Source organism: Peromyscus californicus, unplaced genomic scaffold, assembly GCF_007827085.1.
Source record: "Peromyscus californicus insignis strain IS unplaced genomic scaffold, ASM782708v3 Scaffold_23__1_contigs__length_62951481, whole genome shotgun sequence".
Taxonomy (NCBI): Eukaryota; Metazoa; Chordata; class Mammalia; order Rodentia; family Cricetidae; genus Peromyscus; species Peromyscus californicus.
The window spans coordinates 8,799,899-8,817,232 of NW_026294534.1; the positions used below are offsets into that span (position 1 = coordinate 8,799,899).

The following is a 17,334-nucleotide window of genomic DNA, read 5'->3' on the forward strand; positions in this document are numbered from 1 at the left end:
AGGCAACTTTATTTATTAACATACAAATAAAATCACATTTCAGTACAAATAAAATATCACCATGTTAGGGTCCTTGGTAGGAGGAAATACTTCACCCAAAAAACAACTTTGTGTAACAATAAATATGCCGTTGTGCAACTGTTGAAGGTTCAGTTCATCAGAGGTTGGACCTTCCTGCTACCACACAGGCCTTAAAATTTCTTCTTAAGAGTGACTTTTCTTCATTCGACCCATGCAACACAGAACACTCTGACAATGACCAAAGCAACTTCTTCTTTTTTGGTTTTTCGAGACAGGGTTTCTCTGTGTAGCTTTGCGCCTTTCCTGACTCGCTCTGTAGACCAGGCTGGCCTCGAACTCACAAAGATCCGCCTGATTCTGCCTCCCGAGTGCTGGGTAAAGCACCTCTTACAAAGAAAACATTTCATTGGTCACTTGCTTACAGTTTCAGAGGGTTAGTCCTTTGTTTAAAATATTCTAGATTCTTTAATTTTTAGAAGAGCAGTTCATTTGATATTTGAATTATTTTGATAGTTTTAATGTAATTGGCCTCCATAATCTCACAGGGAGTGGCACTATTAGGAGACATGGCCTTGAAGTAGCTGTGGTCTTGTTGGAGGAACTGTGTCACTGTGGAGGTAGGCTTGAGGTCTCATATATGCTTAAGATACCACTCAGTGTCTGAGTTGACTTCCTGTTGCCTGCAAGGTGTAGGACTCTCAGCTACTTCTCCAGCACCATGTCTACCTGCACACCGCCATGATGATAATGGACTGAATCTCTGAAACTGTAAATGAGCCACCCCAATTAAATGTTTTCCTTATAAAAGTTGCTGTGGTCATGGTGTCTCTTCACAGCAATAAAAACTCTAAGACAGAAGTTGGTACCAGGGACTAGGGTATGACTGTGATAAGCCTGACCATGCTTTTGTTTGAAGAAATGTGGACCTTGGGACTGTGGATTAGAAAAGCCGGTGAACACTTTAAGTGCTGCTTAATGGGCCATCTTTGTAGGAGCACGGAAGACAGTGGTGCTGAGAGTGATTTGAACTGTGGGGGCTGGGTCAGGAGGTCTCAGAGGAGAAGAATGTTAGTATGGTGCCTAGAGATCAGTCTTGATATGTTGGTGAATAATGTGGCTGATTTTTGTCCTTGTCCAAAGAGTTTGGCTGAGGCTGAAGTGAGAGTTTGGGGTTAATTCTGTTGGCAGAGGAAATCTCAAAACAGCCTAGTATAGACTTTGTTGTGTGGTTATTAGTGGTAACTCTAATGAAGATTTATAATGAAAAGGAGCAAGCTGAGCAAATAAAAATACAAAATGTAAAGACTGAGAAAAGGGGCACCAGGAAGTAGAATAGAGCTAAATCCTGTGTTCAAGGAGATAAACAGATTAAGAAATGGAATAAGGGCTGGAGAGATCGCGAAGAGGTTAAGAGCACTGACTGCTCTTCCAGAGGTCCCGAGTTCAATTCCCAGCAACCACATGGTGGCTCACAACCATCTGTAATGAGATCTGGTGCCCTCTTCTGGTGTGCAGACATACATACAAACAGAACACTGTATACATAATAAATCTTTAAAAAAAAAAAAAATGGAATAAAGGGAGTGGTGATCTCAGGACAAGATCCCACTCAGCTAAGTTTCCAACTTGTGAAAAGGAACTAAAGAAAAGTTTAGAGCTGGGTGTGGTGGTGCACACCTTTAATCCCAGCACTGGGAAGGCAGAGGCTTGCGGATGAACTCAAAAGCCAGATGCCTAGCTTCTCACCTTTCATGGATCACAGCTGGACAGACTTTTGTACCTACTACTCTTGCTTCATGGTCCTGAACTCTGCTTCCTCCCGGGGCCCCAGTATATGTGATCTTCCCTACATGGCAGTTGTAGCTGCCTCAGAACACACGGAGAAACGGCTTCTCAGTTCTGCCCCCACCACAAGCCCCATTCTCGGCTCTCACATTGACTTTTCAGGCCAGACACATCGTGGTCTCATCACCATGGCCTCAGGTGGAAGAGGAAAGAGAATGGCCTGTGGTGATGTGGTGATATGGGCCACAACGGCCCCTTCATTGGAGACAGGGGAAGGTATCTTTTCTCCCCCAGGAAAACTTTGACCGAATGGCTGCCACCTTCCCTCCCACGATTCTCCTTGTCCACACATCTGTGGGGCTCTGAAATGTAGTTAGGGTGATTGAGTGCTGTGATCCTTATATTCAGACAGGAACTTTTTTGTTTATCTTCAATCATGAGAGGGTAAGAAGCAGCCAGCCCTGTCTGTCAAAGTTGACTGACTCTGGCCGATCACTCCCCATCCTCCCCTACTCTAGACGCCCCCTCCCCTACCACACTTACACACAGAGCCAATGAAGAGAACAGAGTATAAAAACAGAACTCTATGCCAACTAAGGATTACGGGATTGCTGGCTTCACATGCCGTTTAGTTTCCAGTCTCACTTCCTTGTAAACTGAATGTTTAGCCTTTCCTTCAGGGGAACAGACATAAGCCACAAAGTCACCAGCGACTCCAGGTTCCAATCCCTGCTAAAATGTGCCAGATATACAGAAGCAAAGCTAAGATGCTTTCCTCTCAGAGAGTAGTTTGGGTCTCTAAATACTTCCATCCTTGAAATGTAATTCAAAGACTTCCAGTGAAGGACGAGCTCAGAAGCACACCATCATTAGGAAACGTAGACAAAGTAGACTGAGTTATTTTTTTCCCTTTATTTATAAAGAACACAACTCTGACAGACAAAGAGTCCACTAACAACAGCAGTGACAACAAAACGAGGCAGCAGCAGGACCCAGTTAGCCTGTCTGTGGCCCACACTGAGGGGCACTGGGAACATTGCCTGGGATAGGACATGCCACTGAAAACACAGGAGAACACAAGAGCTCCCACAAGGCAGAAAGTGACACCTTTAGTCTTCAGCATCATCAAACTGTCCTGTTTCAAAGACCATCTTAGAATAATGTGGTATCAGTGGAGGTGGATGGTGCCAACTGGGGTCATACATCATGTCTCCTTGTGGGGCACAGCACACCCAGGGTTTAATCTCTTGAGAAATGCTCCCCTGGATGTCATCGGCATCTGCAGACAGTTTCAAAAGACAGATTAGAGAAGGGGGGGAAAGTGAACCTGGATTGCGTTAAGAAAAAAATGTCTACAGGGAAGACCTGCAATTATCTTAATAACAGACAGACACACCTCCTTTCCTGAGGCAATACAAACAAGGCGTTCTGAACAACCCATTTATCCTTCTCAAAGTTCTCTGAAGTGAAAAGGAAGAAGACAAATGGGTAGCAGAGTACTGTTGTCTGCACAGCTCAGCTCAGAGACTTTAGGAGAGAATTTTCTTGTTAAAACAAATTGATGCATTGTGGAGTCAGTGGAATTTGTTTTTGATGTAAAAAGCAGAAATTCCAGACCTGGACCAAAGATGAGGCTGAGCTCATGTATGTGACCCTACTCCCAAACCATATCTGCCTTTAGAGGCAGTGTGAAGGAGTCTGAGCAGCTGTAACTCAGCCCCAGACACTCCCCACCTACCGTAAGGATTCCCTTGGTCTGCTTTCAGCTCCAAGTCCCAGTCCTCGCTAAAAAGATCGGCAGCCTGCTCCATGGGTGGTCCTTCTGACAGCTCCCAGGCATATAGTTCCCCATCACCTTCTTTTTCCTCCACAGCAAAGCCTTCCTCTTCCAAACCTGGGCCCTCCGCACGGGTAGGAATGTCACTAGAGATGCTCTGGGCGCCACTGGCTATGAAATCAACAAAAGAAATTTTTTAAAATTGTTAAAAACTGGATGTCTGCTCATAAGGTTAGAAATTTTCTGGTAGCCTTCTTCTAAGAGGGAGTAACAATCTAGACACAGCTCTTTAGTGACTTGAGCACTTACACTCCCAGTGTTTAGTTTATATTTTAGAAATGGGGTTGATCATTTTCTTTTCCAATAAGATGTTTGTCTTAAACAAGGCCATTAAGTACAGGGGCCTTTGCACAGGCAATATTTTCAGGTCGTTTACAAGTCAACAAACCCCAAGGCCTCTGGCAAATGATGTACTTTTATTACTCAAGCCTGTGTTGTACTTTCTTCTTTAAAGCTCGTGAGAAGTGGGTGCTTGTACAAAGGGAAACAGAGAAAAGGCCCATCCAGTCCCCACGATCTTCCTCCTCAACTTGGGGAAGCCCCACAGCAATGAGACGAATGGACCTCCAAGGCCCAGAGTCCTGTGGTGATCCCAGGGCTGAGGTAAGGAGTAACCGGCCTGAAAATAGCTGTGGTGCTAAGGTTGTCGCGACGACAGTCTCATAAAACACACGTGACATCACGGAATTGGAGGATCAACAAAACGCAGTCTATCCAACGGTGGCACTGTTCAGCCAGATGAGCGGTGGCTGCTGCCATGTGAATGGACCTTGGGAATGTGCTGAGTTGAAAGGAGCCGGACACAGGAGACCATGTATTGTATAATTTAATTTACTGGACATTCGCATTTGCTTGTTCAGAACAGGTAATCATTAGGAGGGAAAAAGGCTGGTGAGTAGTTGGGCTCAGGAACTAGAGAGTGGAGAGTGTTTACTCACAGGTACAAGATTTCCTTCTGGGGTCATGAAAATATTCTACAACTAGTGGTGACAACTGTGTAACCCTGTCACTGGCCTGAACACCCCCAGACTGTACACTTCAATACAGCCGAATGGTAAATTTACAGTACTTATCTTTTGCCACATTTTAAGACTTTATTATGTGCCTTAAGTTTCTCATCAGTAAAATAGTAACCAGGTTGTTGTGCGTTTATTTAGGGAAAAAAGGAAGCACTGGGAACTGTGCCTGACATACAGCAAGTGCTTAGCACCTGCCAGCTGCTGCGATTACACCCATTCCATGCTTCATCTATCGACCAGCACTGTCCATCAGAACTCTTCCAGGATACAACAGTACATCACACGTGCTCACTCAGCATGGTAAAAAGGGACTGAATTTCCTATTTAACTATAATTACACAGTGGCTAGTGCATCACACATCTTCTCCCTCAACACTAGGAAGTATTATCACACCGTTTAAAAAATACAGAGGGGCTGGAGAGATGGCTCAGCGTTTAAGAGCATTGGCTGCTTTTCCAGAGGACCCGGGTTCAATTCCCTGCACCCATATGGCAGCTCACAACTGTAACTCCATTTCCAGGGGATCTGACATCTTTACGTCAACACACATAAAATAAAAATAAATAAATAGAAAATATAGAAAGGCTTAGTGACTTATCTAAGGACGAAAAGTTCAAGTCCAAGGATCTAGAACTGAAACAAGCTTTTCTGGCTACATGCTCTATGTGTTTCTTACTAACTCAAGTTGTTCCTCCCAGTGAAATAGGGTGGTTTGGATCCATACCAAGTCAGTACTTCCTTGAAGCTTCCAAATGAAGGGTCCCTTTGAAACAGTTGCAAAGGAGGTAACTCACTGGCAAAGAGGACTGGCTAGCAAGAAAAGATATGTAAGACAAAGAGACTACGCTGTCTTCTCTCCATCTCTTCCAGCATCCACCCCAGTCTCTGCCGTCTACTTGCCTAGTCGGTCCATGGCCATCTCAGTCTCTGTCTCCTGACTGGAGAGGTCAGCTGCGGCAAAGCCAGCCTGTGGAAGGAGAAATCATTACCAGGAGCTTGGGTATCTGGGATATGTCATTACCTTGAAGCTCTGAGCCCACCCTCCCACAGTGCCCCTCCCACTGCAGCAAGGCCAGAGAGAGCGGGGCCTGTGGGCATCACCCCAGCAACATTCCCCCCCAGACCACTGAGAACGCTTTCTTGCACTGGCAACTGGGAGCTGCCAGCTTTGCTCTCATCCTTGGACCCTCTTCAGAAGTCTGGGTAGCAGGACTTCTCCAGGACAGCTCCTGGCTCTCAGGGATTGTAATTTCAGGTCTGGGTGTAAACCCTTTCCTCTGCCACTGTTACCACTCTAACCTCGTCCCTTTTTCTTGGCCAGCATTGGAAGCTGTTTCCTGCACCTGCTACTTCTCTGCAAACCTTCCCCCTTTTCAGTGACTTAACCTCATATCTAACAGCTCCTTCTAACAGTGTCTCCCCAGGGGTATGTGGGGAACTAGAGTTTTAGTTCCTAAACACTGGAACCATTCCAACTAGGTAATTTTAGGCCCCATTATTTCAATGTTCCCAAAACTTTATTGCCCCCAAGATCGCTCTCCAGTTAATGTCCACAGCTTGGATGGTTAGGCCAGACTTCAATCTTGGCCCTGCCATGTGCTCAGGGCATGACCCCTGGAAACTGGGGGTGGTTGTTCTGACCTTGCAGGGGCCCTATGTTGACAGAACATTTAGGAAGACACCTAATACAGGCTGGAGATGTAGCTCAGTTGGTAGAGTGTTTGCTTAGGGTGCTTAACGCCCCAGGTTGACTTTCCAGCACTACATAAAACCAGGCCTGGTGGTGCATGCCTGTAATCTCAGCATTTGGGAAGTGGGGGTGGGGCGGGGGACCAGAAGTTTAAGGTCATTCGTGGTCACAGAGTCTACATGAGACCCTGTCTCAAAAACTATAATTAAATAAAGGCAACAACAATAACAAAAGCACCTGTTAGATTGCAGAAAAATAACATTTGACTTAAATTCACTTGATTTTTAAAAAAATTTTATTTATATACTTATTTATTTACTGATATTTGTGTGTGTGAGTGTACCAGGAGGTGTTGGAGAGGGAGTTATAGATGGCTGGGAACCAAACCAAACTCTGTAAGACCACCACCGTGGTAGCTCTCCAGTCTTACATGGGCATTTCATCCTACACTTGTACTTGCACACACCCTAATCAGCATTCATTACCCAGTCATGCCTGGACTTTTAATGATTCAATTCCGACTCCTGTGGTCAGTGATAACCCAGAACAGCAGCTCACTGCCGCCCCCCACCCCAAGGTGTCAGACCTCTTTCTTGAACTCCACTCCTGCTCAGTCTTAAGGGCAGTCACTACTCTACCCCAAACCTTCGTGGACCCGCCACAGCCATCCACAGCCCAGCAATGCCATTCATATTGCCTCTCACGTTCGCCGGCTTGCTGAACATAGATCTCTTTCTGTGAAAGGCCTGCTCTAGGACCCAAGCTCCAAGGCCATTTGCCTGGCAATTTCTGACCTCCGGGCCCTTCCTGGGCCACTACCCTCTATCTAAGAACATCCTTTCCCGCTCCACCCTGATAAAATTAGTGCTCTCCTATTCTAAAGAACTAATTTTCTTTGCGAATCTATTGCTACTGTTGCTGCAAGTACCATCTTTGATGCGCAAGCATTCGATTCACACACGCAATTAGCATATACGTTGGGTCAGGCACAAGGCGTGGCTTCTGGTGAATAGGATGCCTACAGTCAAGCTCACTGTAGAGGTGGGCACCGAATAAGGACGGGTCATAGGAAAAGGCTGTATTGTGGCCACTTGCAAAGATGTTTCTGGAAACCCCGTGTCACACGGGGGCCTTTCCATTTCATCAAATGGGAAAAAGCACCGGTGGCATCTGGCGTCCAAGGTCAGTTGCACATCCCCACCACTGGCCAGAGGTCCTCAAAGTAAAAAAAAAAAAAAAAAAAAAAATCCGTTTCCTCGCCGCTCCTACCTGACCCCGGCCCCCAGCTCCACCTTCCTTCCTTCCATTCACTCCCGCCGTTACCGGCCAGGCTCGGCGCGTGCTCGCGGGGCCCCCGAGCGTTGCCCGGGTGAGCGGCCTCTCCGCACTGCGCGAGCCCCGCGGCTGCCGGCCGGCCGGCCCGGGTGGTGGCAGGTGCCCGCGTTCCCCCGACCCCGCGGCGCTCACCTCCGCGCTGGGGACCTCCCGCGCACTTGGCTCGCCGGACCCCTGCCCGCTGGCCGCCCGAGGGTCCATGCCCCGCCGCCCACAGCCAGGCGCCCGGGACGCTCCGGCACGTGACGGCCGACGGGCGGCGGAGCGGGCCAATCGGAGCGGCGCTGCCACCGAGGGGGCGGGGCGGCGCAGGGGCAGCGGCGCCGGACGACACGCCCACCTGTGTCCAGCCGGGACCGCCGGCTCCCAGGCTCTGTCCGACATCCAGCGCTGGTTGGGAGCCGCCCTAGGCCACACTGGGCTTTCTTCGCCCATGGCAGTATTAAATGACCGCAGTCTACCCGGGGTCGACGCCGTCAGAGCCACTGCAGCTCCATCCCTTTCGCTCCACCCCATCACAGGGTTTTCCAGATTTCAGGCTGCAGCTGGACTACAGCATCCAATAATGAGTGAAGGAACTCGGCAGCCAGGAGACTTGCCACCTTGGCTTAATGGTCATGTTTGAAGTCAATCCATTAGCAGGCAGGATAAATGACCAAAACAATGTAACCGCCCAGAAACATTCTGCGGTTGTGTTATCGAAGTCACAACCTGTGCTCCAAGTCAGCAATGTGACTACGTTGGATAAGTCTCCATTTCCTTCTTTCCACGACTAGTGTGGCTATTTTTATTAGCTTATTGAGTATGGGTAGCTGGACCTGACTCGGGGCACAGGTTGTTACCCCGGAGTTCAGTAACAGTTGGGTAGTAGAAGCTGACCAAACCTCCATCTTTCAATGGGCAAAGTCTCCAATCTGGTTATTTCCCGGTTTCTTCAGAGACAAAAGTCAGCAGCTAGCCGTGGATAGAGTGTAGTGTGTGTGTGGATGGATGGATGGATCTGAATAACCCAGCTGTAAAGACAGCCTTTACTGCCTCCCCCAGCACAACCTAAACTCAACAAACTAGTTCAAGGCATGGTTACCAGGAAAGCTGGGATTCCTTGCTCATCAAGTCACCTTATAACATTGTTTGGACCACAAGCCTCTTCATCTCCCTTAAATAGTATGTTGTTTGTAAACGACATAAGGCATTAAACATATTTTTTTTCAGGTAAAGTTGATTCATAATATTTCGTTCTTTTTTCTTTCCATAGTTGTTCCTATGGAGGGAGGAATATGACCAGTTAATGTGTGTTCTGTTCCGTTGTCCTGTCTTCAAATCTAACAGACTCTAAGTCAGCGCTGCCCAAAGAATCTTCTGCTATGATAGAAATAAAGACTCTTCATCTGTGCTGGCCGCCACGGTAACCACGTGTTTACTGAGCATTTAAAATACGGTCAATGTGAAAAGAAACTCAGAGGAGGAAAGCCACCAGCAGATCTACCCAACTATGAAGCCCGTGGACCACAACTATGACCAGCACGGCCCAACAACACTCAGGGAGCAGTAGCGGCCTGCATTCCTTGGCAGTAACCAACCGCTCTCTAATTGGACCTACGATCTGCTCAACAAAAGGGAAACCATGCTTGGTACTGGAAACCCAGCCAACTGCCCAGCGTTAGTGAAGTCGTGGATCTTGGAAGAGAACCTACAACTACCACCTTTTTAAACCAGCACAATACTTAGCTACACTCTAAATATCTGTCCTCATAGCCTGCTGCAGGCCGCAGGAATATATCATAAGAACTCAGCTGGTTATGGCAAAGTCACTACATGGAGGAATGAGGGAATTCCTCCAGAGGAAGCCAAATCCCAAGGAGTTTTTGGTGTTACTTGGCTTATTATATATCAGCTGTCTTCTGTTATGAAAATCATGTGTGTCTTCATAGTTTTCCCAATTGACTTTTCCCTAAGAAGGGCTAACAGTGTGGACTGATCACTCTCTCGACATACACATTCCAGGTATTTGGAGAACAGCCTCAGGAAAGGCTTTCTCTGGAATCAGATATCTCCCTTGGCCACTTTCAAGGACCAGCAGTAATAACAGTCCCCATGCAAGTCTCCTGATTTAAGGTAAATTCCACAAGGAGATACCACCTAGGTCAGGTGGACGTTAAGTAATAGCTTTACACAATTCAGCTCAGACCCCCCTTTCTTACAGCCTTACTAACTTTATAAACTGCTAACTCCTTACCTAACCACTTCTAGGAATATTTAGATAACCTTCTGCACTGACACCTATGCTCAGCCAGAACCCCAGTTCAAGCCTCCCTGTAATTATTATCATTAGCAGCATCCGGCCAGGCCCATCCCCAGATGGAGGAGAGTACTTTATCAGAGATACCTCTGTATTCTCTAAGAACAGACTTAACCATCCAGGCTACCTGTTTGAGAAGGCCTGGCGGATGTGCCAATTAAGCCTTACTTCCTCCTTTCCCAAACCTTACCTCCAGTTCCAGATCTCCCTTTAACTATCACCAGAGGCATCTAGCTGTACACAGGTTGCCTAGCGACTGAGCACACTTTCCCCGACCCTGCAGAAAAATGGCAGATAGCTTGGACAGATAGGAGCCACAGGAAAAAAGAAGACAGTTTTATTTTCTCCCATTGACCTAGCAACTTATAGATTCTTAACATTTTCTACCAATCACGTTTAAGATTATAGTTGAGCACATAAGAACCCTCTTCTTAGATATTACCTGAATTCAGCCTTTAGTTAATTCATTTCCCCATTGGTCACTTCCCTTTGGGGTTGCAAATGATAATTAATGGTTATTGCCTCTCAATGTGATTCTTATCACCCCTCTGTTTGACCCTGGAAGCCTGGCTTTATATACCAGGACTTCCAGGGCACGGAGGGTCGGAGAAGAGAAAAGAGAATGGAAGAACTAGATGGGTAAGAACTTGAGAGGAACAAACTGAGATGGGGAAGATCTAGATTGAAGGGCTAGAAGAGAGTACTCGAGGAATGAGATGGAAGATGAGGAAGAGCCAGATGAGGAAGAACTAGATGGGGAATAACAAGTTGAGGAAGAACGAGATGAGGAGAGAGAAGGAGATGGGAGAGGAGCTGATATGGGAAGGAACAAGATGGATGAGAACCTAGAAGGGGCAGAACTAGATGAAGGAATTAAGATAGAACCTAGAGGGGACCACAGACAAGTGTAGAGAGAAATCAGGCTAAAAATGAGCTAAATATGAGAGCAGAATATAAGCTTGTAACTGACACAGAATAATAAAGTATATGGACTAAGGAGTTTTATGTACATAGATTCATTTCTTCTCATCAAAGATTAATTATCAGCTGGTTGTAGATTCTTCCCGGACCCTGGGAGGGGACAATCGAGGGGCTGGACCCCCATAGTCCCCGATAATAGCCACAGGAAAGTACAGTTTTCATCCCTCATCAAAGAAACTCTTTGCAACAGACAGAAGCCATTACAGAAAACCACAACCAATCAAAATGCAGGGTTTTGGAGCCCAGTCCCAACTGATAACATCTCCAACACGACTCCCACACCTAAGGCTCAGGGGTCACCTCAGAAGAGGGAGTGGAAAGATTGTGAGAGAAAGAGAGACTGAAAGTTTTCTGTGAGATTGTGTTTCTTAGGGATGTCAGACGCTACATCCATAAACCTTCACCAACATGACTGCCTAGCCATGAGCTGCACGAAGATGCTAGCTGTAGACACACTGAGGTAGATCCATGGGGAAAGGCTCACAAGGCCTCAACCCTACACAAAGAACTACAGGCAGCTAAGGAATGCAGAGAGTGTGAGAAATAGTGTTCCCCAGGAAACAGCTCACCATTGGTTATCCGGTACTAAATGGTCTGCCCTGAAAGCATATACATACAAGTAGCATTATATAGACTGAGCAGATTGTATTTAGGTACACACACACACATACACACACACACACACACACACATACACAACACCACAACCAACAACAATTAATGAAAACAGAGGCCATGAATTTGGAAGAGAGTAAGGAGGGGAACATGGGTTTGGAGGGAGGAAAGGGAAGGAGGAAATTATGTAATTATAATCTCAAAAAATGATTTTAAAATGACATCACTTTTCACTTATTAAAATGGTAAAAGTAAAGCCGGGCGGTGGTGGCGCACGCCTTTTATCCCAGCAATCGGGAGGCAGAGGCAGGCGGATCTCTGTGAGTTCGAGGCCAGCCTGGGCTACCAAGTGAGTTCCAGGAAAAGGCGCAAAGCTACACAGAGAAACCCTGTCTCAAAAAAACCAAAAAAAAAAAAAAAAAAATTGGTAAAAGTAAAAAAGAAAAATGTATACTCAATGTAGTCAAGGATGTTGCCCCTTCCATACATTGCTTGGAGAAAGGAGCAAACTGGCAATGTGCATCAATATTCCTTGTTACATATTTTGGTCTAGTAATTCTGTCAAAGGTGATTTTTTTCTAGGAAAGCATCAATGAAGGTGACCAAAGATCAAGAAAAATCTTTACCAACGGCATTCTTAACAAAAAATTAAAAGTGACAAGGTCCAGCCACAGAGGCTAACTCATCACTTACTTTTATGATGGAATATTATGTTTAGAAGGCATGAATGTTTTTAATGTGTGTGCAGGGGTGTGTGTGTGCATGTGTGAAGAGGCTGGAGGTCACAATAGGGTGTCTGTCTTAGTTACCATTTTATTGCTGTGAAAAGACATCATGACCAAGGCATTTCGTTGGGGGCTTGCCTACAGTTACAGCGGTTCAGTCCATCACCACCATGGCTGGAAGCATGGTGCTGGAGAAGTAGTTGAGAGCAGCATCCTGATCCGCAAGCAGAAAGATAGATACACTGGGCCTGGCAGGGGCTTTTGAAACTCAAAGCCCACCCCCAGTGACACACTTCCTCCAACAAGGCCACACCTAATCTTTCCATGGTGATGAAGTGTTCAAATCCGTGATCCTATGAGGACCATCTTATTCAAGCCACCAACCACAGGATCTTTATGGCTCTCCACCTGAAATGTGACAGCATCTACAACTGATCCTGGAGTTCATTGATTAGGCAAGACTAACTGTCTAGCAAGCCTCAGGGACCCTCCTGCCTCAGTCTCTCCAATGCTCTGTTACCGGTGTGCCGGGCTCTTCATACGGCTGCTGGCGATGAAAGTCAGGTCCTCACTCATGTATGGTAAGCATTTGCTTACTGAGCCATCTCCCTAGCCCCTGAGATTCTTCAGTGATATACAGAAACAACATATTGGGTTTTTTTATTTTAATTTTGATGTGCATTGCTGTTTTGCCTACATGAATGTCTGTGTGAAGCTGTCAGATCTTGGAGTTACGGAGAGTTGTGAGCTGCCATGTGGGTGCTGGGAATTGAACCTGGGTCCTCTTAACTGCTGAGCCATCTCTCCAGCCCGAGAAACAACATACTGTTATGTGAAACATTTTTTTAAAGATGTATTTATTATGTATAGTGTTCTGCCTGCATGTATGCCTACATACCAGAAGAGGGCACCAGATCTCATTATAGAAGGTTGTGAGCCATGGTGTGGTTGCTGGGAATTGAACTCAGGATCTCTGGAAGACAGGACCTCTGGAAGAACAGCCAGTGCTCTTAACCTCTGAGCCATCTCACCAGCCCCAGTAAGTGAAACTTCATGCTAAGTAAAACTGCATTGAATGTTCCTCCAGTGACAGCACGATGTTAAGTTAAAGGATGAAATTCAAACACATGAATGCTTCCTCCATGCTATCAGAATACCCTTCTCTGCTCACAGCTGTGTCTAAGCCTCCCCGCGAGGCCCTTCTTTACTGCTCCAATCCACTCCTCTCCTGGTGCTCTTCTTTTATTGCCAAGCCTATAAATGTAAACAACCCTTTGTGGATCAGTCCTTGGGATAAATAAAATACACTTTACACTGTCTACACCTTCTTCAAGGATGCTCCCCCAGTACCTCCATTTCTGTTGTTTGAACCAGCTCTCTTGGAATATTTAGCTGTCTTACCAATTCCCAACTCCCACCCTGTAGATGTAACCAACCATCTTTTTAAATAAGAAACACAGAACCAATGCAAAGAAGAAAGCCAAGAGGTCAGAGCTAAGAGCTAAAACCTTACCCTTCCTCCTGCGGTGGTCCTACCTCTCCGAACCAGAGCTACCCCTGTGTTAAAGTCTTTATGGGGCCTTAGACCACTAGGCTGTACTGACACCTTAAAGTCTTTATATAGAGTTCCTGTTCTGCCTTCTCATTGGTTGTAAACCCAACCACATGACCGCCTCGTCACAGCCTGTCTGTATAGACCTCCAGGTTTTCCATGATTGGTATTGAGATTAAAGGCATGTGTATCCAATACTGGCTGTATCCCTGAACACACAGAGACTTACCCAGCTCTGCCTATCAAGTGCTGGGATTACAAGCATATGCCACCACTGCCCTGCTTTCCTATGGCTTGCTAATAGCTCTGACCCCTGGGCAACTTTATTTATTAACATACAAATAACATTTTAATACAAATAAAATATCACCATACCACCCCTTAGAGTTTTCCTTCTTTTCTTTCTTTCTTTCTTTTTTTTTTTTCCCGAGACAGGGTTTCTCTGTGTAGCTTTGCACCTTTCCTGGAACTCGCTTTGTAGACCAGGCTAGCCTCGAACTCACAGATATCCGCCTGCCTCTGCCTCCCGATTGCTGGGATTAAAGGCGTGCGTCACCACCGTCCCGTTTCCTTCTTTTCTGTACGCGATGAACTCTCAGCTATTTCTTGAATGATCTAAAAGAACCAATCCAATTCTCAAGAAAATCAAACGGGCTAGGCAGTGGTGGCGCACGCCTTTAATCCCAGCACTTGGGAGGCAGAGCCAGGTGGATCTCTGTGAGTTCGAGGCCAGCCTGGTCTACAGAGCAAGATCCAGGATAGGCACCAAAACTACACAGGGAAACCCTGTCTCGAAAAAAAAAAAAAGAAAAAAAAGAAAAAGAAAGAAAGAGAAAAAGGAAAAACGGCTGAGTTCAGCTCTAGGTAGAAAACAGCTTTCAGTTTTCTTCTCTACACTGTCTTATTTCCTCTGTATTTGAATGTATGTCGCATATGTTTATAACGGGAAAGATCAGAGACAAGTATACTGTCTCATCCATTTTAGCTGGCTCCACCACACCATGTCTACATTAGACATATGTGATGTATATATACATACACACACGCATGCACGATGTGGTTCAATAAATGAAAGTCAGTTGTATGACTTCCATGTGTTTTGAGAAAAACATTTAGGAACCATGATAGGACTAGGTTTGGTGGTACTTGCCCCAAATACCAACACCTGGAAGGCTGAGGCAGGAGGATTGGGATCAGGCATTCAAGACTAGCCTAGGCTTCTTAAGACTTTGTCTCAAAAACCAAACCAACCACGACAGAAGCCAACCCAAAGCTGTAGTCTGGCTCAACAGCACATGCTCCACAAGCAGTTCTCTTTCCTGGAACTAACCATTAGCTCTCAAACCCCATCGGCCATCTTGCCTGCTGGCTCTGAACACCTCACCTCGAGGGCCTGCTGAGCAACTGTGTACAAAGCCGCCTGTGCTCCTGATGCACACAGCCAGCTTGGCTACCGATTGCTTGGCTCGAGTCGCTCTGACAACACTTTCATGGCTCGTGGGTAGATAGATCTGTTAGCAGTTGTGAGGTCTGCCTGGGGAGGGGTTCAGTTCCTTCCAGTAACCCGTGCAAGGCTCTTTAAAAGAAACCTAAAGTTTACTGTAAACAAAATTAGATCTCTGACACCCTTATTAAGCAAGCTCAATTATTTAATATTAATTTAAGAGTCCTAAGAGATGTCTCTGTTGTTTTCTTCCTAGTACCCTGTGTGAAACAGCGCCTGTCTTGGCTGCTTTACACCAAACTCTAGGAAAATAAGGGGTTTTTTTTTTTGGTTTTTTTTTTGTTTGTTTGTTTTTCGAGACAGGGTTTCTCTGTGAAACAGTCCTGGCTGTCCTGGAACTCGCTTTGTAGACCAGGCTGGCCTCAAATTCAGAGAGATCTGCCTGCCTCTGCCTCCCGAGTGCTGGGATTAAAGGCGTGCACTGCCACCACTGCCTGGCCTGTTTTGTTTTTAATTCTGTACCTTTGTGTGGCTATGTATCCATGTCCTAGAAGGCCAGAGGCTGGCTTCAATGCTCCTGGAGCTGGAGGTACAGGTGGCATCCTTTTAACCCCTGAGCCACCACCTCGCCATCCTCTTAAACGGGTTTCTTAACTAATACATAAACATTGTAAAGCTTTCGGGAGAGGCGGCTCCCCGGTCAGGAGCACTTGTTGCAGAGAGCCTGGGTTCAGTTCCTTGCACTGACAAGGTTGCTCACAACACTCCGTTGTGCCAGTTCTGGGGATCTAACACCCTCCTCTGACCTCCTCAGTCACCAGGCACACATGTGGTACACAGACATAGATGTGAGCCAAACACTCATGCACTTAAAAGAAACAACTCTAAAAGGATTAAAATGAAATTTACACACATTAGTGAGGTAAAAGTAGTATTTTGATACAGGCATATATTGTATCGCATTAGAATCAAGTTAAGCATATCTATCTACTCAATGTTTATGTATATAAAAATTTCACAATCCTTTCTTCCAGCTGTTTTGAAATGCGCGCTACATTTATCTCGAGCCATCCTGCTGTGCAGTGACACTCTAGAACTTCTTAATACAATTTGACTGTAACCTAGTACCCAGTAACTCCATTTCTCCTCCTCCCTTACTATCTACTATGACTAAATGACCGACATTGTTCACCTTTTCCTTATAACTATTTCTTGTAAAGAGAACCAAGCCAAGCAAATCTTTCATACAGAGTTTTTAAGAGAAGAACTTGTGTACATGGGCTTGGGGACTTAGCATTAGAAGTAGAATTATGCCGGCATACATATGCACAAAACAAGGGAGGAGCCGGGTGACGGCTCAGCAAGGAAAAGCACTTGTGACCATGGCAACCCAAGTTCAATCACCCTACGTGAGATGAGAACGGGGACCAGGGTCTGCTTGGGCTACACGAGACCCTGTCTTTTTTGTTTCAACAAACATTAGAATTTTTATTGCTCCTGGGCATCACTGGGTTTCTTATGATTCGTCTTCTCTCGGTTACAATCATCCCGCCTTTATTATAAACCGGTAGAAACTGAGAGCGTTCACTAATATAACGGCTGAACGAACTTGCTTGGCACAAGGAACGGAAATACCCAGAGTGAACATTTTGGAATGAAATTTCCCATGAAAATGGGAAAATGTTAGTGGACTGAAGCGCGTCCCAAACCAGGGTCTCAGCTCTGGCTCCTGCTGATCCTAGAGCATCACTGCTCGCCCATTTATAAGTGGGAGACCCTATCTTAACAAAACAGAAGTATATCAATAAAATAAAACTCTCTCTCTCTCTCTCAAATAAATCTTAGAAGAAGCAAACCAACTTTAAAAACAAACAACCACAATAGAGTGTTACGAATTCATCTCAACCCTCCGGTTAGTCACTATCCATTAGGTGTTTGAAGGGGAAGGAGATCCAGAGTGGTGTCAATCATAAAAGCACATGGCTCGATGGCATGGAGAAAATTCCTTCAGTTGAGAACGTGAGCTGCTT

At 45.9% G+C, this 17,334-nt stretch overlaps 1 protein-coding gene across 2 annotated transcripts; it reads right to left on the reverse strand.

Annotated features, from left to right (window-relative positions):
• Window positions 1–2,699: 2,699 nt before the first annotated feature.
• Window positions 2,700–7,952, reverse strand: Coprs (coordinator of PRMT5 and differentiation stimulator). Of its 2 annotated transcripts, none has more exons than XM_052751742.1 (4): window positions 7,821–7,952; window positions 5,560–5,630; window positions 3,545–3,750; window positions 2,700–3,085 (listed from the first exon to the last, which is right to left on the reverse strand). In XM_052751742.1, the coding sequence occupies exons 1-4, from the start codon at window positions 7,887–7,889 to the stop codon at window positions 2,916–2,918; spliced, it is 516 nt and encodes a 171-aa protein (XP_052607702.1). In that variant the 5' UTR covers window positions 7,890–7,952; the 3' UTR covers window positions 2,700–2,915. The 2 variants fall into 2 exon arrangements, with proteins under 2 accessions (XP_052607702.1, XP_052607701.1); XM_052751741.1 differs by having other exon boundaries at window positions 3,545–3,754; window positions 5,564–5,630; window positions 7,821–7,951.
• Between the last annotated feature and the right edge of the window lie 9,382 nt (window positions 7,953–17,334).

Coding starts and splice junctions, on each gene's coding strand:
- Coprs (XM_052751742.1), bottom strand. CDS start 7,889: ATGGACCCTCGGGCGGCCAGCGGGCAGGGGTCCGGCGAGCCAAGTGCG. Junction 5,631..7,820: donor GGGAGGTCCCCAGCGCGGAG/GTGAGCGCCGCG, acceptor CTCCTTCCACAG/GCTGGCTTTGCCGCAGCTGA. Junction 3,086..3,544: donor AGACCAAGGGAATCCTTACG/GTAGGTGGGGAG, acceptor AACTGTCTGCAG/ATGCCGATGACATCCAGGGG.